Consider the following 26362-nt stretch of genomic DNA (forward strand, 5'->3'; position numbering starts at 1 on the left):
CATTTTTAGAAATGTACAGATATGGGTCTATTCTAACTCTTAAGCGTTTTTGTTAGAAAAACAAAGTGGCAAATTGTCGCTCTAAGTGTTATAAATACGGTAGTTTAAGGATCACCTGAAGGCAGCACAGTTGTACAACGTCGGTGTCGCTCTTGAACGCAGCTCGTGACCTTTTATTCAACATAACTACTCTCTGGACAGAAGAGACACAGGAGCTGAGCTTAAAGAAGGTGAGACTTGTTTTATTATTAATATTACAAATGCTGTGTTCACTGATGTTAGGAATAAACCGTAATATTATTTCCAGGACATAGACGGGATCAGACAGACCGGAAGACTTTAACTAACGTTATCTGCCCTCTTGAGTTTTCGGTAATCAAACACACAGGCTGATATCAGTGTGATTTCCAGCTGTGAAAAATACATTACCGTAATATCATAACTGACCTCACAGGTAACATGCCGTATGTTACAGTCACACTGATTTACCTGTCGTGAGTGCTGTATCGCTTTAGATATCATTATTCTGTAGTGAACACTGTAACCATTGATTCGCCTTATTCATTATGTGAATATTAAAGCCGAAACACGTGTAGACTGTTTTGCAAGCTGTTCATGTTTGATGCATTTTGTAACAATGTTATGTAGCGTGTTATGTGGCGTAACCTAAGATTGATTGACAGCTGTTTGCACCAGTAAGGGTGAGGGAGAATACATATTTAAAGGCACAGTCATTTTAATGTTAACATTTTCATTTTTTAATGTAAGTATTATAGGTAGTGGTTAACCAGTTAAGCCCGAAGGTCTCCCCAGTGGACCCCTCCCACAGTTTTTTTTTTCTCACATGTCTCAGGGCTTCTTAACATTTATTAAACTATTAATATTTCATACCCTTTTAAAGGTAAGAAACTCCGCTAACTGACAATAAGAACAATTGTTAGCTAAAAAAAACACAAGAGTAATACCAAGCCTTTGAATTAGCATTGAGCGAAAAAATGCTAACTAATGCTAACGCTTTTTTACACACAATACACGGTAGAAATGCCCTTATTACTATCTTAACTGCACAAACAAGATATACGATTTAAAGCTGAGACTCCACAGATTCCACACATGTAATGTCATCACTGTAAGACCTCGAATTCCTGGAGCTATCAGCCAGAAAAGAGAAAGTAAACAACATCCGGTTCCAAAAATATTACAATAGAGAGGCGAAGTCACGCCCATCTACTTCCGGTCCATGGGACCCCGGAAGCGAAAAATTATACATTGAATTCAATGGAGAGAGAAAACGTATCTTTTGATCCCGTTTGAATTGTGCCACGAACTACACATATGATGTTTGTCAATCTTAAACAATCATTTCCATGTCAAAAAAGTCACATTTTGTCGTAAAACTGTTGAAATATAAGACTATGAAAAATACGCGACTACAAAGACTACAAATCCCAAATCCCATTCTGGGTCGCGTAAGTGATGTCACCGGCGATAATGCTCCAAGTGGTTGGTTCACTTTTACAAGATGCCTGTGTGCTTTGTACCAGGTTGTAATCACAAAAGTGATCATACCACTTGCTCGTTCTATCGCTTCCCGTCTGATGAAAGGACCAGGAGTCGCTGGATCAGACATATCAGGTAATATCATAGGTAATATACATGTTGTGCATGGAACATAGTCAAGTTAGCTACCTAGCTAGTAGCGACGAGTAGCGAGCACGTTAGTTAGCATTACATTACTTAGCCTTGTCATTTTTAGTAGCCTTACCATGAAGTTATTATTTTATTACATGAAGTAAACCAAAATGTTAAACAGTAACCAAACATGATGGTAAGTATTTCGTGAAACTTTTGAAGAGTAGCCTACTGCTCCCTCCACCGGGTGCTAAGGAAGCAGTTCAGGGAGAGTCGAAGGCAGGCAGGGAGCTTTGCATGTCATTCTTCTGGACGTGTTTCATTGTGATGACAATCTGTTTGTTGGAAAGACAGTCGTTGTGTGCTTATTGAGAGAAAATTGTTAGAAGAGATCATTATTCAAAGTGTTGTTACTTTAAACTAAGTGTTGTTACTTTAAACTAAGTGTTGTTACTGACCTTTTTCTCTTTTATTTTCTTTACCTCACCTGTAACTGCTGAGACGTTGAGGAACATGCACACTGACCTGCTCTGGCAACCTGATTTCCACTGTAGTAATAGTATTTGGTTATGGTATATTATTTATATACATCAAAGGCACAATGCACCCCCCAGAGACACACATGTATTGAGTGTGATATTTTGCATAGGTCATGTGAAATCATCTTTACATACTAGAAAACTGTAGGAGCGGCAACTTGTTTTGAAATTGAATTTTTAATATCCGATAATAAAGTTGATCTGTTTTCTTTATTCTTCTCTCTTCCCAGCTCCATCCATCACCATTCTCTGTTCCTGCAGGTCCTGCTTGCTAATCAATGCTCATATTTTTTTACACAATTACAAATAAAGTCATTGTATTGTATGACATGAAGTTGTGCTTCATTCTGAGTCAATAATAAATTCACTCTGCCTTCAACTGCACAATGATTGTGGACTGCACCGACATCCATGTAGCTGCCCCCCAGTAAGATGAACCAAGCAAAGAGGGTCACCATCATGCCCAAGGACATCCAGCTGGCCCGCCGCATCCGCGGAGAGAGGGCTTAGACTGACCTGAGACCAGCACACCCAAACACAACGGCTCTTTTAAGAGCCACCAACAGTTTCAAAGAGTTGCAATCCTACGTTATTATAATGATTAAACTGGTTCATGTATCACTTAGTTTACTGAACCGTGATGAATGAAATAAATTAGTGAGGTAGTGGTTTACTAAGGATTGAACCACTGCTTTTTGCAGATGATGTGGTTCTAATGGCTTCATCGGTCTGCGACCTTCAGCACTCACTGGATCGGTTCGCAACCGAGTGTGAAGCGGCTGGGATGAGGATCAGCACCTCCAAATCTGAGGCCATGGTTCTCAGCAGGAAACCGATGGACTGTCCACTTCAAGTAGGGAATGAGTCCTTACCCCAAGTGAAGGAGTTCAAGTATCTCGGGGTCTTGTTCTCGAGTGAGGGAACAATGGAGCGTGAGATGGGCCGGAGAATCGGAGCAGCGGGAGCGGTACTGCAGTCGCTTTACCGCACCGTTGTGACGAAAAGGGAGCTGAGCCAGAAGGCAAAGCTCTCTGTCTACCGGGCTATTTTCGTTCCTACCCTCACCTATGGTCATGAAGGATGGGTCATGACCGAAAGAACGAGATCGCGGATACAAGCGGCCGAGATGGGTTTTCTCCGCAGGGTGGCTGGTGTCTCCCTTAGGGATAAGGTGAGAAGTTCGGTCATCAGGGAGGGACTCGGAGTTGAGCCGCTCCTCCTTCGCGTCGAAAGGAGCCAGTTGAGGTGGTTCGGGCACCTAGTTAGGATGCCACCTGGGCGCCTCCCTAGGGAGGTGTTCCAGGCACGTCCAGCTGGGAAGAGACCAAGGGGTAGACCTAGGACCAGGTGGAGGGATTATATCTCTTCGCTGGCCTGGGAGCGCCTTGGGATCCCCCAGTCAGAGCTGGTTGATGTCGCCAGGGAAAAGAAAGTTTGGGGCTCTCTGCTGGAACTGCTACCCCCGCGACCCGACCACGGATAAGCGGAAGAAGATGGATGGATGGATGGATGGATGGTTTACTGAAGTTACAAAGACATTAATATATGAGTAACAGGTCAGTGTAAACACAAGCTTCTGTCAATTATGGATCATTCAAACTATTTATATAAAAATATGTAATAAAGTTCTAAAACAAGTATTCGGTATATTCCTTGATAGCTTTTGGAGAAGGTTGTTTTTAAGTTTACTAAAATCTATCGTTTCAACTGTTTCACTTTATAAAAAGGGAACAGGTGAGTAGAGCATCATTGAGTTTCTTATTCTGTCAGTAAATTATCCAAATTAAATGTTTTTCATTATTTTAGTCAACCCTAAACAAATTGATTGTACCTTTTAATAATGACCTTACATGGTCGGCAAAGTTAAATTAACTTCAGAAAATCAAATCTGTTCTGAGAAAAAACTAATAAATGTTTAAAGATAGGAACTTGCCATCCCACTGAAAAACAGTCCGTAGAGATTTAAAGGCGTAGTTGTAGTTCAGTCCAACGTTTCATTTGGATTCATTTGACAACAGTCAACTATTTTCATAAAGAAAATATATATATATGTTTCAAAGTCAACTTTATTGTCAATCTTACTCAGTTTGTGTTTATAGAAAGAGAGATCAAAAAGATGTTTAAATAAAATTATACAATTTACAGATATGTATACAAATATATATCTCCTATATACACCATCATGTATAATGATGGTGTATGATGTAGAAGGAAGTTTGGTAGATAACAAGTAAATATAGAGTTACATACAGATCCATTTTACAGCAAAAGATGGAATAACTAAGAAGCACGCAGTATAATAATAATTACATGCAACAATTAAATAACTGCTCAGCATCTCCACCACAATCCCAATCTGCTGTGTCCTGTTTTCCTCCCCTCTGCATAACACCCCATCACACATACGAAACACAACGCAGAGTCCGAGGGTGTTAAGAGTATGTTTATTTAAATGTCCTCCTCTATGGCCAACACAGGGAGCATATGCTGGGTGTAGAATTTTTCCAGGAGGAGGAGATTTCCATGCCATGCAGGGTCTTTGGGGATGGGGATGATGATCGCCTCCTTCGTGGTCCACACAACAAAGTAGCAGAGACTCCGGTCTGTGATGTGCAGCTGCCCTTGGACCTGGTGCCAGTATGGGTGATTCTCCTTGAGAATATATGACCCACCCTCCTCACGAAGACAGAAGGATGGTAACTGGACTGCCTCCGCGATGGTCATGTTCCTCTGGCTGTGTGGACACTTCACCTCCAGCAGGGCAGATGGCTGCACAAGCCCATCGGGTGATGCTCCCAAAACACCCGACTCACTCACAAAGAGACCAGACTCGATTCGAACACTGTCACCCGATAGGCCTCCACAAAAGCCTTCACCCCTTCGGCCTCGTTTACAACCCCCCAGTTGACAGTTGGCGATGTCTCTGGCCAGTGGGTTGTATGTCTCCTCTCGCTGTTGGTAAAGTTGAGACACCGGCTGGACTACTTTTTAAGTGCCAGGCTTCCTCCACTGGCACTCAATATCTGTGGAGCTGATCTGCCACATGGCAAATATTGCCAATGCTGCAGCGTGGCTGCATTTGTACATCCCCCGTGCACAATCACAGACAGCGCTCTGCATCGCGCCATCGTCTCCCATGCAGATCTGTAAAAATAAAGTAAGTACAATTTGTTAGCATGCTATAATAGATTGAATGAGCAATAATACAAGGATGGTCCGGATCTGGGGGTGGGAGGGTTTATTTTTCCATAGTTTTGTCCTGTTGTCTGATTATTGTTGTTTGTTTTTTCTGTATTTATTGTAATTTGTGCTGTATTGGTTGTGATTGTACATTGTATTTTTCTAAATGTGTATGAATACATTTTTGAAAAACATTTGATCAACAATAAAAAAGGATTTGGTCAGGATCTAGACTCAGTGTGTAGTTTATTAATTAATCAATGCTCTCTACATTAGGAAAACACATACCAGTGTACCAGAGGGAGTCACACACAGCTGTGCCTAGATAACCAAAATCCTTGAATCTACACACAGCAAATAAACTCAAATGACACAACGAGAAAAAGGAGATCACACATACAGTATAGTCGATATAAAACTGTCCGCTTCAATCTGAAGAGCAACTAAAACAAAACACGGGAGTGTACCTTGTTCTTGTGAACACTAATGTTATCCACAGCATACACAGAGACCACGAATTTCTTAAGAAGAAAACTAGTTACTAAAACAAAACACGTTAGTGTACCTTGTTAGCTAATGTTAGCTAGCTGACATTAACGTTACACATTGCACTCATAATACTCACCGAAACCTTGTAAAGCCGGTCCCGCTGCTCTTACAGAACCGACTAATCCCCCTTTCGTGTATGTACAGCTCTCAACATGCCCAGACTTGTAGTGATGTTCACCTCGTTTTACTTTTCGCCTCATTCTGAAAGAAACAGGTGATATTTGCTAACGTGACGGCCGTCTTTGTGATGGTGACGCGTTTTGTGCGAGACCAGAGACCTGTAGTTCACTGAGCGGTTTCACACAAAAAAATGTGTAACTTCACAGTTTTACGACACATTTTTATTTTTTTGACTTGTAAAATGTTCTTTTAAATTGACAAACATCATATGTGTCATTCGTGGCACAATTCAAACGGGATCAAAAGATAACCTTTCTCTCTCCATTGACTTCAATGTATAATTTTCCGCTTCCGGGGTCCCATGGAGGCTCCCGGAAGGGGAGGGACTTCGCCTCTCTATAATTACGTCTTACCTTTTTTTATTTGTGATCAAAAGTTGTGTTCAACGGAATAAAAACGCATCTCAAGGTTAATCCAATGTCTTTGTGTCACGTAGAATTTTTTACTGATAATCAATCATCATATTTATGGCAATATACTCGGTATAAAGTATTGCCGTCCAGGCTTGCACTTTCAGATATGCTTCGTTTGCTTCTCTATTACGTCCGCTATGGTAATGTTTACGTAGATTTGAGAACTGCCCATCGATTCTATTGGTTCTGATGGTTAAGAAAAAGGTGTAAATCACACGAATCGACCAATGGGTTCCAGAGATATGGTCCTGCGTAAAGTATAAAGAATGCCAGCCAGCGTAACAACATTATGCAGCCGACTTCATTTATTGTTTACAACGTAACGAAGCAGGAAATGCAGCAGGACCCAGAGCGCACGGAGCACAGAGCGGACAGCAGATAACGGAATTGCAGTTTTATTGCTTATAGATTATCAGAACATTTCAAAGGGGACACAGCCCCATTGGATATTAATCTATGGATTAACTACATCATCGTTTTTATCGTTTTAATGCCATTGAAGACCAGTTTAGACCAGACAACGAGGAAGGTAAGTCATTGTTAGCCTAGCGCATGTTAGTAGCTAGCGCCACTTGTTTTGATGTACGTTTTTGTTGATAACGTCGCGAGTTTGTATCTTTCAGTGTTGAGGTGGGCACCGTTAGATTCTGTGTCTCCTTGCGATCATAAACAATGTGCTGGATGTGCAGCTAGGATAAGTAATAAGGGAGCGAGGAGTGATTTTCGGTGCAGTAATAGGTTAGCATTTTTCGCTCGGGGCTAATTCAGAGGATAACAGAGTAGGCCTATGTTTTGTTTTTTGTTTTGTTTTTCACAACAGTTGTATTTGGATGGAATGAATACCTATAGTGATAATTCAAAGTAATAAAATGATTTTTACAGTGAAAAAGTTCAAATGGAACCGATGGTTCCCAAATTACCCAGAGGTGAGTCCGCTTGGACTTTATTTTTCTAAATCTCTCTAAAAAGGTCAAATTTCACTTGTTTTGCATCAATCTTGATACAGGGTACTTATTATATGTTATAGTTTGGATTCCTAAAGCTTTTAGTCTACTAACCCATCATGCAAGGGTGGTTTTCACTATAAGTAAAGGTTTTTTTTTAGGTGGACATTAGAATTTACATGTTTTTACTATGTTCCATCTGAATTTACTTTAAAATAAAAACATCTATATTGATTCTGACACTTCTACATCCAACTCACAGATGTAACCTTGCTTTGAGAAAAATAATTATTAATTTACCCCTTTTAGAAGTGAAGATATATCATTTGTTGTGTTATTGGCATTTTCGAGCCTGAAACCTGAAAAACAGGCTCAGGGCTTAACTGGTTAAACGAAATCGGTTTGCTTCATTCAATATGTGTTTAGCTTTTCTAAAGCAACATTTTGAAATTTGTCAAAGTATATTAAAATGTATATGTTTATATAACTCCTCTTCAAGTGTTCCGAATCCTGTTGTGTCAAAATGTTGTTGAATTTAATCTAATCAAATCTACAGATTATTCAGCAGTAATATTATTACAAAAACATCGTATAGTAAAAACACTGACAGTGAACATTTATTTGGCAAAATGTGCTCTTTTTTTAAAGGCAGCCGGAATGACGAGCCTCCAGCTGAGTGCGAAGGAGGAGATGGTGGAGAGGTTTCTGGATGCCGCTGCCAGAGGAGACATGATCCAGGTGTCCACGATGCTGTCCCAGAGCCCCTCGCTCATCAACCAGACAGGGTACAGCGGCTGGTCAGCGCTGATGCTCGGCGCTCGCAACGGGCATTACCCTGTGGTGGAAGCGCTGTTGTCACATGGGTAGGCCTACAGAGCTGAGATGAAGAGAAAAACTGAAAATATTTACTCCCAAAAAAGATATTGGGTATATCACTCAAATGCTGCTTCACCACATTGAAAGCAAACCGTGTTTTAAACAGTCTGTCATGCCCCGGCCACACGAGGACGAAAACGGCTAAACGCATAGGATTAACGCAAACGCAATCGCAAAAAAGCTTCCGTCCACACGCAATAGTCATCCGGATAGTGTCTGTCCACACGAGACAGCTCCGTTTAGCTCCAACCGCTGGAGAAGCTGCAGTACATATGCAGGAGCCTGTACGTGGCGCTGTAACTTCCTCCACAAAAGCAGCGAAGAAGCATGGTTGTCATGGTTGCCCTTCTGTTTATTCTCCGCGGTGGGGGCCGAGGGAACCGGGCAGAGTTTCTCGCCAGTCAACGTGTATTAAAGTTTAAATCTTCCGACAAAATTATAAAAGTGCCGGTCAAAGGTCTTCTTTGTTATTTATTGAGCTTTTAAAACAAATGAATAACGAATCTATATATTATAATAATAAAATACACGGAGCCTCTCTTTTTCCTCCCTCTCTTCGGACAGCGCCAGTGTCTGTTTCATGCAACAGCTGATCCAGTAATGAGTGACCCGGCCTACAGTAAAAATAAGCATATTTATATCTAGTTTAGGTAGTTTGAGAGGTAATTAAAATAGCTAAGGGTGATGATCGGACTTGAAGTGTGTGTTTTACTCCGTTCACCGCCGCATCACAGCGGGAGGAGCTGCAGGTGAGCAGAGCTGCGTGTCTCCGTCCTGTCAGATTAGACTTCACTCGCGTTTAGGTCCATATCGAGAGAAAGATAAATAATCTGAATTCAGTGTGCAGTTTACTTTGACGCGGGGGTGAGCAGCAGAGGTGGGGAGAGGCGGGGCTATTGCCTCATCATTATCAGAAAATTATCGTATAGGGCGTACACAAGGAGCCGTTGGACCCCCCAGAGCGTTGCGTATGCCGTTCTATCCACCTTGGGACCCGTTATCGTTTACGCAGTCGTTTAGTGCCGTATTCGGTCGTCCTCGTGTGGCCGAACGGTCTATATGACACTAAACAGTAACGCAAACGACCGTTTTCGTCCTCGTGTGGCCGGGGCATGAATGAAACGGCAGCTCTCAGCTGTGTATTTACACAACTAATGGCCAGCTAATGGCCCATCAACCACAGCTCTCTCCCCCCCTGATCTTTCTTCTCCAGCAGCTAAATTAACTAGGTTTAAACGCAGACTTTTGTTCCTCCATGTTTCGTTGTTATTGTTTCACTGAGCGGACCCGCACATTTTATTCAAACGCTCCCTTTTTTGGTCCATCTGCAGCGGTAATAGGTTTTGTGCGCTGTGATGATTTGGCTGTTCCTTTAGTAATGAATATTAAATGTTGTGAGGAAATCTTTCCACCAATAATTCCAATAAGTAATCCAAAATGTATTCACTTCAGGTTTACGAAAGTAACTGTAAGAGACTTTAATATTTTATTGAAAAAAAGTTACATTGCACACACACCACACAAATTGACCCGATTGGCGGTTCTAGTGTAAAATAAACTCACTACTTAATGAAACCAGTTCAATACGCATTATTCTTATTCTTATCATTCTTTATGAGCGCAGAAATAGTCTTAAAATCAGACCTGTTTTTTAAATGAAATCTGACTGCAGGCAGTTAGCTCTGATCACCTATGATAAATGCGCCACACCTAATCGCTGGCCATTCAGCCACAGAGCTCCCTCTATACAAATCAAACTGTAGACGGTGTGAAAGCACCTACAGTATTGTTTTAAATAATGGTCGGAATGTGACCTGTGAGCCTTCTGAATTACCGTGGGACAGCACATTCTAAACTAAAATGTTCAATCAATAAAGTAACATCTTATCTTAATAATATCTTCATAATAATAATAAAGACGAAATCAACACACGGCAATTCAAAGTGCTTTACAAAAAATGAATGACATTAAGAAAATGGCATTTAAAATCAGTCATTAAAAAGAAAAGATAATAAACATTAAAAGAAAAAATACATGGATAAAAGTTACAGTGCAGTCTAAGATATGAATAGTTCAATTAAAAGCAGCGACAAAAAGAAAAGTCTTCAGCCTGAATTTAAAAGTAGTAAGAGTTGCAGCGGACCTGCAGGTTTCTGGGAGTTTGTTCCAGATATTTGGAGCATAATAACTGAACGCTGCTTTTCCATGTTTAGTTCTGACTCTGGGGACAGAAAGCTGACCAGTCCCTGAAGACCTGAGAGATCTGGATGGTTCATAATTTAGCAGGAGGTCAGAAATGTATTTTGAGCCTAAACCATTCAGTGCTTTATAAACCAGCAGCAGTATTTTTGAAATCTATTCTTTGACACACAGGAAGCCAGTGTAAAGACTTCAGAACAGGAGTGATGTGATCCACTTTCTTAGTGTTAGTGAGGACTCGAGCAGCGGCGTTCTGAATCAGCTGCAGCTTCCTAATAGATTTTTTAGTGAGACCTGTAAAGACACCATTGCAGTAGTCGAGTCTACTGAAGATAAAAGCTTAAAATCAGACCTGTTTTTTAAATGAAATCTGACGGCAGGCAGTTAGCTCTGATCACCTATAAATGCGCCACACCTAATCGCCGGCCAATCAACCACAGAGCTCCCTCTATACAAATCAAACTTTAGACGGTGGGAAAGCACATACAGTATTGTTTTAAATAATGGTCGGAATGTGACCTGTGAGCCTTCTGAATTACCGTGGTACAGCACATTCTAAACTAAAATGTTCAATCAATAAAGTAACATCTTATCTTATCTTAATAATATCTTCATATTAATAATAATAATAAATCATACAGTATGTGTCCGAAAGGGAGCAGGAGGAAGCAAACACAAAAATATCCAAAAAATATACTGCATATTAAAGCAAACGATTGTAAAGGTAAAAGTATGAGCATAACAAATAAAGAAGTGTAATGTAAACATTTACTTTATTATTATGATTATTTAATATATAAAGACTATATATTATTGAATTACAAGATTAGATATACTTTATTTGATCTAAAATATGTGTTCAAATGCTCTTCAAAACACAACTGAAAGTGCTGAAAGTTGTCTTTCTGTATTTGTGAATGAAGCGCCATCTCCTGGTTAAAACCTGAAATTGAAAATCTGGCAACGCCCTCTTGGAAAATAGTGGGAGGGCTTAACATTCCTCGATACTGGTCTTAGGCAGGTCGTAGGCAGGAAGGTGTAAGCTGGAGTCTGAAATGAGGTGCTACATCTGTATTAAAATTGTAATTAATGATGCGTTAATGGATGAATCCCTCTAATGTTGCAGCTGGTAAAGCCCGAGCTGACTTTAATTACTTTATATACCAAAGGGTAGCTTGTGAATTTTCCACCAGGGATCAAAAACGTGTATAATGTTTGGGCTAGGGTTATCATAATTATTTTCTTGGTCACATTTTTTACAATGAATGTGAATCTACAAAGCAGTTTAAGTTATGAATGTGGTGCAAAAAAAGTACAGAACTTTTCACAGGAAATGGAAATACTCGAGTAAACGGTAAATAACACGTTTATCTTCATCCCTATGTACTGTATCTGTTTTGATTAAATGACATATCGTTTTCCGTGTAAGTGCAGCACATTTCCAAATATTTTGTGTTCCACTTCACTTAGGAACACAAACACTACAGATGCATTACTTCACCTAAAATCTCTATCTCTGTTTTTGTTCTATAAAGCTGTGACAAGTTCTCCGTGAACAGCTCGTCACAGACTGCTTACGATATCGCCAAGTTCTGGGGCCACAGACACATCTCCAACCTGCTGGGCCATACTGATGACAGGTGCCAGCGGGTGCTGCCGGGGGCTGACCTCCACCAGCAGGAGAACTACTTCAGCAGAGAGACGCTGGACCGGCTCAGTGCCAAGAGGACCGACAAGGGATGGCTGGAGGATAAACAGAGCGACCCAAACACAGTCTACCTCCTGTTCTCCAACTGCAGCCCCATGGTCAGCAGCCCACTGGAGGACCGGAATGCAGGGGTATGTTACCTGAGGCAAATGTTGGTAATCTGTTTTAGTTGAAACTGATAGTTCTGGTGATCCGTTAAGCTTTTACCGTGTTTCATGTGAATGCAGATTTAGCTGGTAAAGCATTCAGCTGTACCCATCTGAAAACAATCATAGTTTGTTGTTAAGTATCCCAAGTACAAACCACACAAAGGCTTATTAAAGGGGCCCTATTATGCTCATTTTCAGGTTCATATTTGTATTTAGTGCCTCTACTATGACATGTCTCCATGCTTTAATGTTCAAAAAGTCATTTTTATGAATACAGAAGCTATCTTTATTAGGTAATAAGAAGTAGATTAGGCCTTAAAGCATTAAGGAAAACTTTCCTTTAGTTTAACTTAGAAGTAGAGGATGCCTCTATAAGAAGCTATTTCCAGTCTACATGGTTTATTTGTTTTTGCCCTATATAGTGAAACAACTTTGAGTTTTTCTAAAATGGAGTAGATTCAGATGGATTTAGTATGAGTCAAAACTTACGTTTTTGGACAGCTCAGAAAATGAATTGCCCAGTAAAATACCATAGCATCTCTGTAAAGAAGTAGCCTGTGGTTGATAAGGAAATTAATTTATTGACAAAAGACCCACATTTCAATCAAGATGTGTACATGTAAAATAATGTCAGGATCCAATATTTCAGATGCCTTGAAGAAGTCCAGCCTGGATTACTCCCTAATTCATCCTGATTGTTCTCTTCTCAATGCACACATTCCTCGCTTTCCTGTCATTTCAGTGGTGTTATGTTTGTTGCATGCAGTCAATAGCTCCTGTCGATGACGTGCAAGCCCACCTTAACCTGCCATCAGGCCCTGGGGCTGATGGTTTTGTAGGCCCCCTATTTAAACAACAAATCAAAGTCATTTATAGCCTCGGCAGGCTCTGTGATCACACACACACACACACACACACACACACACACACACACACCACTAATTCAGCACCATGAACAGCAACATATGGCCTCAATGCCAGGTATCAGTAGATGAGAATGATCATTATCTCCGGTGGATTAACACAAACCTAGTTATGTAAAACGATGCACATTTAAACCCGCAGGCTACTGGGAATAGTGCAGCATTGCCTTACCTCTTTAGCTTCCGTCTGGTTTTCTTTGAAGAAAAAGCCTTTATGATGTTCTTAAAATCCATGTCATGCTCAATTGACATCAGTGTTAGGTTTCCTTTTCCGAGCGCCACTCTCAAACTTTTTCTTCTCCAAAATGTTCTCCTAAACAACCTTCATCTGTCACTCAATCACTCACAATTTGAATAAGTCACATGTGAAACATATTCTCATTCTGATTGGCTGTTAAGTGGTGCCCACTGACTGTTTCAGAGTCATCATGTTTGAGAAAAATCTCTGGAATCCATCGATCTGATTGATTAGCGGAGCAAATTATCAAAATAGTATGGAGGGAAGATATTTTCATTTGGATTACTGGTCTGGGGGAAGCTCGCAAGTGTGTGTGTGTGTGTGTGTGTGTGTATACCTGTGTGTGTGTGTGTTTGTGTATTTTTGCGTTCGTGTGTATTGTTTGTTTCCCGGGGAAAACCCTCACGAGAAACACCGGCTGTTGTTATGCCTGCTGTGACGTCAAGTTACTCCGTTCTCCGCTTGTAATTATGCCGTTACAAGCTTCAAAGTTATGCCGTCACAAGCTTCAAAGTTGTATTTATCATCTGAATTTGCAGAAACAAGTTTAATATTCTGAAAGCCAAGACTTTGTTTAATTGAAATCAGATGAAAACAAACTGTAATGGACCCTGCCGTGTTATTTATGATTACTATACTCTTACATTCATAATGTCAGCCGGAGGGAGGGGGAGCGGCGCTGCGGAAGAGCAGAGTGGCGAGGGAGAGCTGTCGTCTTCCCTTTACAAGCTTCAAAAATGTATTTATCGTGTGATTTTGGAAATACAAGTTTCATATTCTGAAAGTCAAGACTTTGTTTATTTAAAATAAAAATAAAACACCCGAAATAAAATTAATTTTTTTTAATTTTTTTGTATTGGCTCATGATAGGCCCCCAATCTCCGTAGGCCCCTGGGCTTCAGCCCAGGTCAGCCCGTGCATTCAGGCGGCCCTGATGACGTGACAGTTTTAGTCAGTTTGTCTTTTTCAAAGATTCAAAAAAATGTTCTAATGATTGTGATTCCAACAGGGTGAGAACCAGCTGTGTCGGTTCAGATATGAGACAGTTAAAGATCTTCTCCAGAAACCTGCCACTGTGCTCATCTTCCTGGGGGTAGAGAGGAGGAAGAAGCCCTCCTCTCACACAGTGGATGGTGTCCGGGAGCCTCCTGCTTGGTTTGCCATCAACACTGACGAAGACACTGCTGAACTTCTAAAACGCTGCAGAGAAAAGAACTGCTGCTTCCCAAAGACGCTCAACAGAGACCTGCTGAAGTTCAGCGAGGAAGAGGCAGGTGAGGAAGATGCAGTCTCTTTTTCTTTACCAAAGATATCTTCTGAACCATAAAAGCTATATACAAATTCGGGCTTACATTCAATTAAAATATCTAATGGCAAACATACGGATGATTTCCACTTGTGATTAGTTGCAAAAAAATCACACTTTTTTTATCCGTTTTAAATGTACCTTTAAATGGGAATTTAATTTACGGTAATCGGCCTGCAAGCTTTAGCCACAAATTGTAGTGCATTTACTCATGTACTGTACTTCTATCTCGGGGTACTTGTACTTTATCTGACTATGTTCATTATATGCTATTTTATAGCTTTGAGGTAAGGTAGCTTCAAGTTCCATCTTTCCTGAAACTGGTTATCAGCTCTCCTTATTGTCACCTTGTGACAAGAGAAATTGCATTTTTAACATGTATATGTAGTCTGTTTGACAGCGCTGACGGGCCATAAGTAATACATTATAAAACTGAATCTGTGGACCATATCAAAACTGACCCCCCAGACTTACCATGACTGAACTAACTGAATAACCCCTGTCCCCTCTCTTGGTCGTGCAGGAGTTGTGGCTCAAGCTCGATCGGTGTTGGCCTGGCACAGCCGCTACAGCTTCTGTCCGACATGTGGCAGCAGCACCCGGTCGAAGGAGGGAGGATACAAGAGGAGCTGCCTGAACTCAGACTGCAGGAGCCTCAAGGGGGTTCATAACACCTGCTACCCACGCGTCGGTACGGAGCTCCAAACCTAATCAGCTTTAATGAATGCTTTAAACTGCACATTATTAGCTGTGTGCAAAAAAAAAAAGTTGTGTAGGGCACACATCTAGATTCCATTGACACATGCATTTAGGCACAGGAGGGAGCATGTACAATGTGCAGGTCATGTGTGGTTGAAAACACTTTCACCTATGAAAGCAGGATTTTTCAAGTGGTTAAAAATCAAGCTTTTCTGCTCTAGGATGTTGTGACTGTAGTCAGGGAGCTAATATCACAGATCTGAGTGCAGTTTAAACCTGAACAAAGCCAAAACGTTAAGTCAATTAATCCAGTATTTATTATAATTGTAATGATCAGATTAGTAATATAAGCAAATATGACAAAAATAGCTTCTTAAATAATTATATTTGCTCGATTTCTTGGACTTTATGAAAGCAAAGTGAACACTTTGGGTTAAAAAATGGGACAAAATATTTAAACTCTCTGAGAACTTGTAAGGGGATATTTCACTATTTTCCTACATTCCATTAGTAGATTATCTGAGTTAGTTGAATACCTAAACCTGAGTACAATTATCTTACCTGAAAATCAACATTAACATCACAAGAAATGTGCCCTAACACCTGCTTACATACTTTAAGATTAGCGATGACTGATACTCGTAAAGGTATATAGTTAGTGTTTGGCAAGTTCATATGAAAATGTAATCTGTTACATATAACTTTAATTGGAGATTGTAAATTACAATCAATATTATTGTCTGTAGAGTAATCCATTTCTGATAATACTACTTTTGCATTACTCAAACCAAAAAAATTACTTGGCATTATAAATAGAAAGAGTCTCATGTTGTTTGATAGTGACTAATCAAAGTACAGATTCTCAAGTCGCAAATCCAGTGTGCACAATAGATAAGTCAAATGATGGGCACACTTTTTCTGCATTTGCATTTTTGCACAAGTTTGCTGGATAGATTGTTAGATGTAAATTGAGCTCCTCTTTACTGTGTGTGTTTTCAGACCCAGTGGTCATCATGCTGGTGATCCACCCTGATGGAAACCAGTGTTTACTGGGAAGAAAGAAGATTTTCCCTGCGGGCATGTTCTCCTGTCTGGCTGGATTCATAGAGCCTGGTAAACATCACATTACATTGACTTGCATAAACCTTAACAGTAACATCTACTCCCTAAAAGCTACTAACCAACGGGTGGCCGACCCGTGCAAACATGCTCCAACAACCCAAAACACTTTGTGCTGCACTTTCAAACTCATTGTAAATATAGAAAAAACACAAATGTGCCAAAACACATGGGACTGAAGAAACATCTTCACCAACTTGACAACACATGCACAGCATTTAGAATAACATTCAACAACTTGAGAAAAATGTGCAGGGTTTACTAAAAGCGCTGCATTGAAAAAAAAACAGAATAAGCTCAAAACACGGAAACCAGGGGACATTAAAAAGTGACGCACACAGCTGGGACCGGAGCACTTGTTGACGCTCAAGGATCATAAAGTTGTCCATCAGTCACTGTGGGCAGTTAGTCTGTTTCATACTTGTAATTGTTTGTCAGTATATTTTAAATCACTAGGTTAGCTAGCTAGCTTACAGCAGATCTGCAATAATATCAGAAGGAATCGTGTGATCACATTGTTAAAATAAGCTAATACCACGTAGATTTAAGGTACATTTCCAGTGACAGTTGGCCAATTTTAGAATCCCTGAACGTCAACAAGCGCTTCAGTCCCAGCTGAGTGCATCACTTAAAGTGGACCTATCATGCTATATTTGAAACATATATTGTAGGGCCATACATGTCTACAAAACATGACTGTGAAGTTTTTTTTTCAAAATACCAAACAGATCACCCATTGTTGCCATGCCTCATACTGCTCAAACCCCTGTTTTGAAGCCCTGTTAGAGAAACGCGGATCTTGGGTCCTTAGCTTGAAAAAAAAGAAGAGGAGGCGGAGCTAATGCCTGATCAGAATTCTACCGGAGATAAAGTTAAATTCTGCTGTGATAAAACGCCATCCTGTTTAAACCACGTCAAGGGTTATTTCTGAAATAGTAGGAGCTCAAATGCTTTTCTCTTGCAGGTTTATCCCAAGGTGAGTTCCTTTTTTATTTCCTGCTTTTTAAACACATGTGCTCTTCAGTATAGGTTAACTTTGAGTGTTAGCGAGGCTTGCTAATGTAAACAAAGACGTCCAAAACACGTCAGGCATTGTTTCTGATAGCAACTTTCTGTGGGTCCGCCGACGTCACCTCGGATGGAATCTGTATCCGCTCGTTGTACACCCATTTTTAAAAGATTTGGGTACGGAGGAAAAGAGAGGGTTTTATTTTCTGACGCTGCGTGAGTTCCCCGACGCACCGGGGGCACATGTTTATGTATAAAAGACATCACAAAGTGCATTTTGTATGATAGGTCCCCTTTAACTAAGTTGGTGAATGTTTTTCTAAATACTGTGCATGTTTTGTCTGGTTGGTGAAGCTGTTTCTTGATGTCTTTGGGGACATTTGTGCTTTTATATTTGCATAATTTTGTTACCGGCAATGCGTTTCCTGTAATATAAATGATTTGGGCTGTAGCGCATTTGCACCAGTCGGCCACCGTACAGAAGCTTACATTGACCCCTTCCTGCAGGGGAGACGCTGGAGGAGGCGGTGAGGAGGGAGGTTGAGGAGGAGAGCGGAGTGAAGGTCGGGCCCGTTCAGTACATCTCCTGCCAGCCCTGGCCGATGCCCTCCAGTCTCATGATTGGCTGCCTGTCTGTTGCCATATCGACTGACATCAAAGTGGACGAGAAAGAGATCGAGGAAGCTCGGTGGTTTCCACGGCAACAGGTTAAAACATTACAAATTCTACTACTTTTATAAACACTGCTGATGCTACTACTAATAACAATACTGAGATAATAATAATTGTTATGACTCGGACTGTCATTTAGATGGTTCAGCTGTTGTCACTGATAATAATTACATTATTTGTAATTTTAAAAAAAAATGTGTGGCACATATTAGAGAACTTTTAAATTGAAATGGATTTTTATTACATTTACAGGACATAATACAAATAAAGATAATATTAATATTGTATAATCATTTAGAATATTTAATACACACATCACAGTTACAAAAGAATAACGTGAATAAAATGTTTATAGATACAAAATGAATCTTCTTCTGAATCGTCAACACTGCTTGGAAAATATGAAAAAACATATTTTTCTTCTTGGACTGTCATGCAGAATAATGTGGTGGAAGTTGAGTATTTATGTGTGAAAGCAGAGTAGAAGTGATGATGGGGAGTCTGAGGAGAGGTTTACAGTTAACAATATTGCTGTTTTCTGAGCAAAAGAATAGAACATATTTTCTTTTTGAAAATACTGCTGTTTGACTATAAATCCATTTGTTCCTGGCTTAGGTGATTGACTCTTTCAGAGGAACCCGTCCAGCCTTCACTGTTCCTCCCAGGCAGACCATCGCCCACCAGCTGGTCCGACACTGGATCGGCATGACCTCTAACCTCTGACCTCCATCCTGTAGCACTAAACCTCCAGACCATAAGGTGGATCTATGAACCAGCAGCTGTCAGAACTGTTGCTACTCTATTACAACAAACCAGGAACACTACCGCTGAGGTAACAGCCCGATTCTGAGGGCTGTACAGGACACAGTATGTTAATGTGGTTTGTTTTCACCGTTAAGTCCAAATCATTGAAACGCACCGCTCCTATGTGGAGAACTGTAGTCTGTACATCACTTGCAGATAAAGGCGAAGACAGAACTTTTCAAGATGGAAAAGATGATCAACAATAAACCTTTACATTTCCGATTCTCAGCTTTGAGCTTAGACTCGGGATGTGATGATGGTTTGAATGTAACGCAACTGTACAAAGTTAAGGACACTTTTGCAAAACATTTTAATCTATAATTAGACAAAAACAGCGATACTGGGATATAAAACTATTCGGGTTAATTGAGCAATCTGTAAAAATGTGTAATTGCATACAAACGTTGCCAATTGATTTTGTATTGGTTTTTCAGTTGAATTATACTTAAAGTTCAGGGTAATCCACTGTTAAAAACATACTGCTCACATTTTTTTTCTCCAATATTTTTTGTTTTTAATAATCGTGATATCATTTATTGACCCAAATAATCGTGATTATGATTTTTGCCATAATCGAGCAGCCCTACTTTTGAGACAGTGCTAGCTACTTTTTTTAGAAAAAAGGCTGAGAATTCTAGAAGTCTCAACTACTTATACAATTTGTTTTAAAAGCCCAGATAGCTAACATGCTAGAGCCTCAAATGTACTCAAACCCTTGTCCTGATCGCACAGGACCATTGTGCTTTGCTCTGTAGTTTAAAATTAGGATTGTACTGCCGAATCAACTTTCAAGGTCAGCTTTTGTTTTTGCTGTGTAATGGAAATGACAGCCACTAGGAGGCACCAGCATGTGTTTAACCTTCATCTCTACTAGTCCTCTTTGCCTTTGACTCAGCATGCAGCACTGATGTTGTTTATTCAGTCTTCATTTGCAGTTTTTGAAGTTAAGCAACAGTTTTCTGTATAATCAGGCCACACATCTGTTTTCCCCAGAAAGGAAGACTTGTAATCTGCCTCGCATGTTATCTGATTAACACAGCTGTTTGCCATTAATTCTGGAAAATTAAATTTTAGAGCGGCTTCTGCCTGATGGGCTCTCTCAGAAAAGTCGTCTGGTCGGTGCTCTACCTCTGGAAAGCAGACGTTGGCTTCATTTTTTTGACTCAGTTGAGCAGCATCGGCCTCTCGTCTCTCCTCAGATGTGAAAACTCTGTCACATTTTCGATAGTTCAATCCATAGTCAGCTTCATAGAACTGGAGAGGAATGAGTGGGTGTTCTGTTGTCACTGGAGCAACAGGTATATAGTCTGTGTCCACTTCCAGGGCTGACGGTTTAGTGCTGAGTTGGCTGATTGACAGCGGAGAGTTGTTTTCATTTAGGTCCTCTTCATAGGAGGACTTGAAGTTTGGTCCAATCATGATGAGACCATTCTCACCAAGTACATCCATCACCTGGAAGTCCTCAATATGAAGGATGTTTCTCTCTGCAGTTTTCTGTTGAGTGGAATAATTGATTGGATTTTAATCAGGAAAGATATATTATAGTTTTTCCAAAAAAAAAGTCTTGTGTTTCAGTTTTTTTATCTGATTTCTCGAATGATTAAATAATGTTAAATATTTCAATAGGACATCATAAATTGTCAGTGAAGAGTTGTAAATGTAACGAAAATCAAGAGCTTAATAATGTCTGTCAATTTCAAAAAACATAAAATCAACTTTTACAATAAACAAATTACAAGAATAACACTTCGCAAAAATGAAAAATGTTCGAAACAAATGTTAAACATTTGCATTAATCTGTCTTATTTCTATGTTCAGAAAAACATTGGGGGGAAATTAACATATCTTTACAACTTTTAAACTGAATATGAGAAACATAGACGACAGGATTGTTTCTGTAACCTTTTCGTGTTTGGATCTGAATCAAAAAGACATGAACACAGCAGTTTTAATAACTCACATGGTGATTAGGGTCCATCAGCCACTGGCCTGTCGTACTGCCCCGAGGGCTGGGGATGGGCGGAAAGAAATACCACTTGTACCTGCAGAGTAAAGGGGTTAAAGAGGAAGAGAAATATAATCCTAGTTTTGAAATGTAATAAACTACTTTAAAAACCCTTTATGATCAGTGGGAAAATGCAATGTAACAAAGCTGAAACTGCCGTCATTTCTGAGTTTATGAAAAGCTGACTTTCCTGAGATATATGGTTCTCACAAGATAGTGGCAAAGCTCCCAACATGTGATGATGTTAAAGTATATGATGCATTGCGGTAGCTTATACCCAACAGAATATAAAAGCACATTAAACATCTACAGCAGTGTAATGCAGCGTACACATTTATAAAGCAGAATATAATAATAATCCAAACACGTCATCATAGTAAACACTATTATTATAATATGATATGTTGTATCAGCATTTTTACCAATGTTTCCATTACTGATTGACAGACCAAATGATAAAGATGCCGATGAAGCGCACAGAATGATGTAAAAGTAATGCATCCAACCAATCACCAGCCACAAACCAGTGAATGTGTAAGTATTCACATTTTATTTATTGGAACCCTCAGATGTGACCGTGTGTGTGTGTTGACTTACACAGTCCTGGACAGGATTGAAATGATGAATACAGTAAGAGCCAGCAGCAGCAGAGGTGTTGCTGTAGCCACCGCTGGCACCTCATCTGAAATGAAACATTCATGGTAAGGTCAGAATCAAAGGATTACTATAGCCCTTTCTAATTTCTCAATCTTCCCCTCCTCGACTGCTAGCCTCATGTCTTAGTCCCGCCCACAAGGGATGCGAGCGGAGGAGTCGAGGAGGGGACCCTAGGAGAGAGCTCCTAAAGCATATAATATTATTCTACAGCCGTTGTATATTTTATTATGTGAAGCACTATGGTTTTATGAAAAATATCTACTCTTTATTTGTATATATCTACTGAAGCCTACAAATAAAGAGTGTAATTTAGGCCATATATATATAAATATATATAATTGAGTGATCCAGAGAGCCTCATCAATGCTCGATCCTCGATGTTCATTTAGAGAAATCAGATGTCCTTCAAGATGGCGCGCTGAAATCTATTTCGAGGTGTCAAGGAGGCAAACATTTGAGAAATGAGAAAGGGCTTATGTGTAAATGTTTGTATTCCTCTAATGACATCACACTGATACCACAGTAAACAAGAAACGCTTGGACCGTAGCACATATTAATTAAATTGTGTCATTTTATTAATATATTTCATCCTGGATGTCTTGTCTGAATAAGGTTTACTTAAAGCCCTGCAAAAACTAAACGCTGCCAGATGCTCAAAATACAACGGACAAGTTTCTAATCCCTGAACGTCAACCAGTGCGCTGAGCTGCGTGCATCCCTTCTGCGTGTCCCGCCGTTGAGTTTTGACGTTCTTGCAGAATTTTTCATTTGCAGTGCATTGTTTATGCAGCGCTTTTAGTAAACTTTACGCACTTTCCTCAAGTTGGTGAATGTTTTCTAAATGCTGCGCATGTGTCGTCAAGTTGGTGAAGAGGTTTCTTTATTCGCATGTGTTTTGGCCCATGTGTGTTTTTATATTTGCATCGTTTGTTTGAAACTGCAGCGCATTTCTCCTAAGGGAAGTGTTTTGCGACGTTGTAGCGCGTTAGCACCTGTCGGCCACTGTAGACATTCAGTGTTCAGAAATTATTTTCCAGGCCTTGCCAATTCTTTAAGTCGAAAAGTATTATAGCAATGCACACAACAAAGTGATTTTATTATTTGAGTGCTAGATGATATCTTACTTACTCAATTAAATTATTGAAATTATTTCTTGGCCCTTAGAATACATTCGTCCATTTTAATTTAGGTGCTAGAATGTGAAATAAATGTTAAGTGTTGCATTTTAGATATCAGTTTAAGTATTGTCTGTAAGCTTGTAGGACTGCTACTAGGGAGAACATTTTGTTCTGGTATCGTAACTGATCTTTTTTTATCAAATGAATTGCAGGGTTGACTATTGGTGCTTTATAAAATATAAAATATTTTTTTACCCAATGAGATTTGGGGAAATTAATCATAATATAATGACTGATTGAAGTTGAAAATATAGAACAGTTTGGCATATTCACATTCAATGTAACTTAATGCAGGCTTTAAAACCAGGAAAAGACGACCATAATGCCATATTATGATATCCAAAATCTAAGATGATGTCTTATATCCTAATAATGGTATATTATATCAGCCCTTTGATCATGATGGAAAGAAAATCTACCACATATAGCAAAAAAGGTCAGACTTAACATCCTCCTCTAAACAACAAATCATATCTTATCCTTATTCATGTGTTAGGAAAGGAGATTTCTTCTTAATATCCAACAGTTCAAATACACTGGGACTTATAAATGGCATTCTGCTTTTAGAAAACAAGTTACACTCACCAACGTTTGTTTTCACAGGGATGATGTTTCTAGTTGCATTATCAACCAATAGGAGAAGAGAATACTCAGTGTTGGGTTTCAGGTTGATGAAGGTGAGCTGCCATTGGTCCGGCCACAGAGACAGAGCTGAAAAGGAGAAAGCAATGCATGCTCTTATCTACTGATGGGTCGTCAAGCAACTTGGAAATGTGACTTGAGAAACATTCACAGTTGAGGTTTTAAAATAATGAACCAACGGATTCACTTTTAGCTTCCAAACAGCAGTGAGGAAATATATTGCTTTGTCTGAATTCACCTTCTTCTACTTTGAGCGCCTTATAATATCATTACGTTTTATATTCGAAAATGTGTGTTTTGAGCAAATTACCAAAATGGGATTTCCTAATAAAAAGGTATTTCAATGTTTCAGTAGAAGGTTTGCCTCCACAAAGCTCTCAACTGGTGGCTATCAGCTAACAATGCTAGCAGCTAGGGCTAACAGTAATTGTACATGTTCAGGGGGTGCTGTTGTACGCAGGGGCTCTTGCCACCTCCTGGGACTTGTAAACCACCAACTGAACTCCTTAGGAAAAATGATCTCTTGTGTAACGAAAACATACCTGGAATCGTTTTTTTTCTGAAAAATGTGGGAAATAAGCAATGGAGAAATCTTTCTTAATTTCAGATTGCATGTTTTTAAAATTAAAACGTTTTTTGGGAGTTTCCAGAAGCAGCTGTCGCGCTGGATGCCCCTGATTTGCATAAAGTAGCCTATACCTCAACTTGATGCCAACTACTAGTGGACAAAATGACGCACATTGTCTAGAATCGCATTATGACGCTACCAGAATGCATTACATGGCTGCCTCCATGATGACACCATCATAGCTTTGAATACCCCTGTTTTAGAAGAACACCTACTTTGTCTCTCTGAGTCTCTCCTCAGCATCACTCTGTATCTGTTCTCTGTGACTGTTCCAGCCTTCCTTTGCCACACCCACTCCACCTTTACTGTCGTCTTGGTCACGCCCACCACCTTCAGTTGGACCGCCTCCACAAGAGCTGAGAAAACACATTTATTATTATGTTGCTTTGTTCCAAAGAGTGGATGCAATCATGACCACCATGTTCACCTCCCTGCTGCAGACTGGCAGGCAGCGACTGAGGAGATCCACACTGCTGGTTATAGACGGGGAACACAGTAATCAGGTAGGAGTCCTCAGGGTTAACATCTGTAAACACACCACACACTGTTAGTTGATATACTGTACATGGAACAAACTGTTCATGGTGTTCTTAACCTTAAAGGGAGCTATTATGCACATTTCCAGGTTTAGTGCTGTGACATGTCTCCATGCTTTAATGTTCAAAAAGCTCTTCATTTTTCTGGTTATTACCCGTCCCCTTGTTATGTAGCTTTTTCTGCATGTAAACGGTCTGCAAAGTCACAAACCCTCAAAGTACACCCTGTAGGGAGTAAAACTCTAACACAGAAAATATGTTTCTATGCTGCCCCAGAACGCCTCGTTGGAGATTTTTCTTTTTCCATTTTTATACTTCCGGGGCAGGTTGACGTCACTAAGTCCAAATGGACCAATTGACTCCAAATGGACCAATACACACACACTCAGCCAGCACCGCGGAGCTCACACACACACACAGCCTGAGCTCAGACCCCACACAGCAACCAGGAAACGACACCAGTAATCCAGCTCTCACTGTCCGCTCCTCGAGCCCCACAGGGCGGAGCAGCGAGCCCCGCATCGTCCCGCAAACACGGCACTCAGACCCCACGCAGCATTCTCATCTGTTTGTCATTACTGGTGTCACTTTCTGGTTGCCAACAAACGCCATTGAAAAACATAAACACTGATGTTCAGCTGTAACGGTGGTGGACTCATCAAAATAGAGTGGGCGAGCTGACCAATCAGAGCACAGTGGGCTCATAGGGTGGGGGGGGGGCAGGAGCTCCAACAGGCCGTTTAGCACAGAGAGTGAATACACATACTATACAGAGATGCTGTATGAGAAACCAATGTGAGTTTGGAACATTGAACAATGTAAATGTATTCTAGTAGACCTCAACAATGGAATTATGATCAGTAGAAATGGCCATGACCATTTAATGCATGTTGGTGATCCTAAAACAGCTTGTGACTAGTTTTTTTTATCAAACAAATACAAAATGGTACTTTTCTTGGGGACTACTTTCAGTGGTGGATTATCCACATTTGGTGCTCTTGTAAGTGGCAGCAGGAATAATAATAAATTCCAGTGTGTGTGTTCATGGTAACAAAGGAACGTGTTACCTAGTGTAACAGTGAGGCTCACAATAGATTTACATGGAACAGAGGAAGATCAGGATTTGATTACACCTTGTATGACAGTGGAGGTGGTGAAGTTGCCCACTGTGGTCCCACGGCTAGTAGATGGACGAGTCTCGGAACGCCAGTGAATGGCAAGATGACTGACTGGCGGGACGGAGGGCAGGACCTTGGGGTTCTCCCATTGGACAAGAAGGCCTTTCATAACCGGGAGAGAACTGGAAACCCACAAGCTGCTGACTGGCGGGAGAGCTGCAGAAATCCACCAAAGGATTATAAGTGATGGAGAAAACCAAGATTCTGTTGTAGTAGGATATGTTGCAAATCATCATTAATGCATTTAGGCGTTGGTGTACAAGTGAGTTTGTGCACGCTCACTGTGAACAGCGGAGTAATTCCTGGACAGGTTGTCCGTAAATCAATAATCTCAATATTTAGCAAACTAAATATTAAAAATGTAATTTGTAACCAAGCGTATAAGAGTTTACTGGCAT

The 26362-nt window shown here is 40.2% G+C and overlaps 2 protein-coding genes across 3 annotated transcripts in view; one reads left to right on the forward strand and one right to left on the reverse strand.

The window, feature by feature from the left end:
- On the forward strand, positions 1–20883 carry nudt12 (nudix (nucleoside diphosphate linked moiety X)-type motif 12). The gene is made up of 8 exons (XM_034230256.1): positions 1–230; positions 8086–8300; positions 12049–12352; positions 14541–14805; positions 15361–15528; positions 16536–16649; positions 18171–18370; positions 18951–20883. Exons 2-8 carry the CDS (start codon positions 8095–8097, stop codon positions 19056–19058), a joined length of 1365 nt encoding a protein of 454 aa, XP_034086147.1. The 5' UTR covers positions 1–230; positions 8086–8094; the 3' UTR covers positions 19059–20883.
- The window catches only part of LOC117555372 (interleukin-6 receptor subunit beta), a 19006-nt gene continuing 12682 nt past the window's right edge, over positions 20039–26362 (reverse strand). For both annotated transcript variants that reach the window (XM_034230254.1, XM_034230255.1), the window contains 7 exons: positions 25920–26120; positions 24678–24776; positions 24466–24606; positions 23566–23691; positions 21742–21826; positions 21100–21181; positions 20039–20633 (listed from right to left, as the gene is read on the reverse strand). In XM_034230254.1, the coding sequence (XP_034086145.1) occupies positions 20058–20633; positions 21100–21181; positions 21742–21826; positions 23566–23691; positions 24466–24606; positions 24678–24776; positions 25920–26120 (1310 nt within the window). In that variant the 3' untranslated portion in view covers positions 20039–20057. The remainder of the gene's footprint in view (positions 20634–21099; positions 21182–21741; positions 21827–23565; positions 23692–24465; positions 24607–24677; positions 24777–25919; positions 26121–26362) is intronic.

Source organism: Gymnodraco acuticeps, unplaced genomic scaffold (assembly GCF_902827175.1).
Source record: "Gymnodraco acuticeps unplaced genomic scaffold, fGymAcu1.1, whole genome shotgun sequence".
NCBI lineage: Eukaryota > Metazoa > Chordata > Actinopteri > Perciformes > Bathydraconidae > Gymnodraco > Gymnodraco acuticeps.

Bases quoted from the DNA above. Each gene is read 5' to 3' on its own strand.
- nudt12 (XM_034230256.1), top strand. From the start codon at position 8,095: ATGACGAGCCTCCAGCTGAGTGCGAAGGAGGAGATGGTGGAGAGGTTT. The intron at 14,806-15,360 runs GTGAGGAAGATG...TTGGTCGTGCAG, and splicing joins GTTCAGCGAGGAAGAGGCAG to GAGTTGTGGCTCAAGCTCGA. The intron at 16,650-18,170 runs GTAAACATCACA...CCCTTCCTGCAG, and splicing joins GGCTGGATTCATAGAGCCTG to GGGAGACGCTGGAGGAGGCG.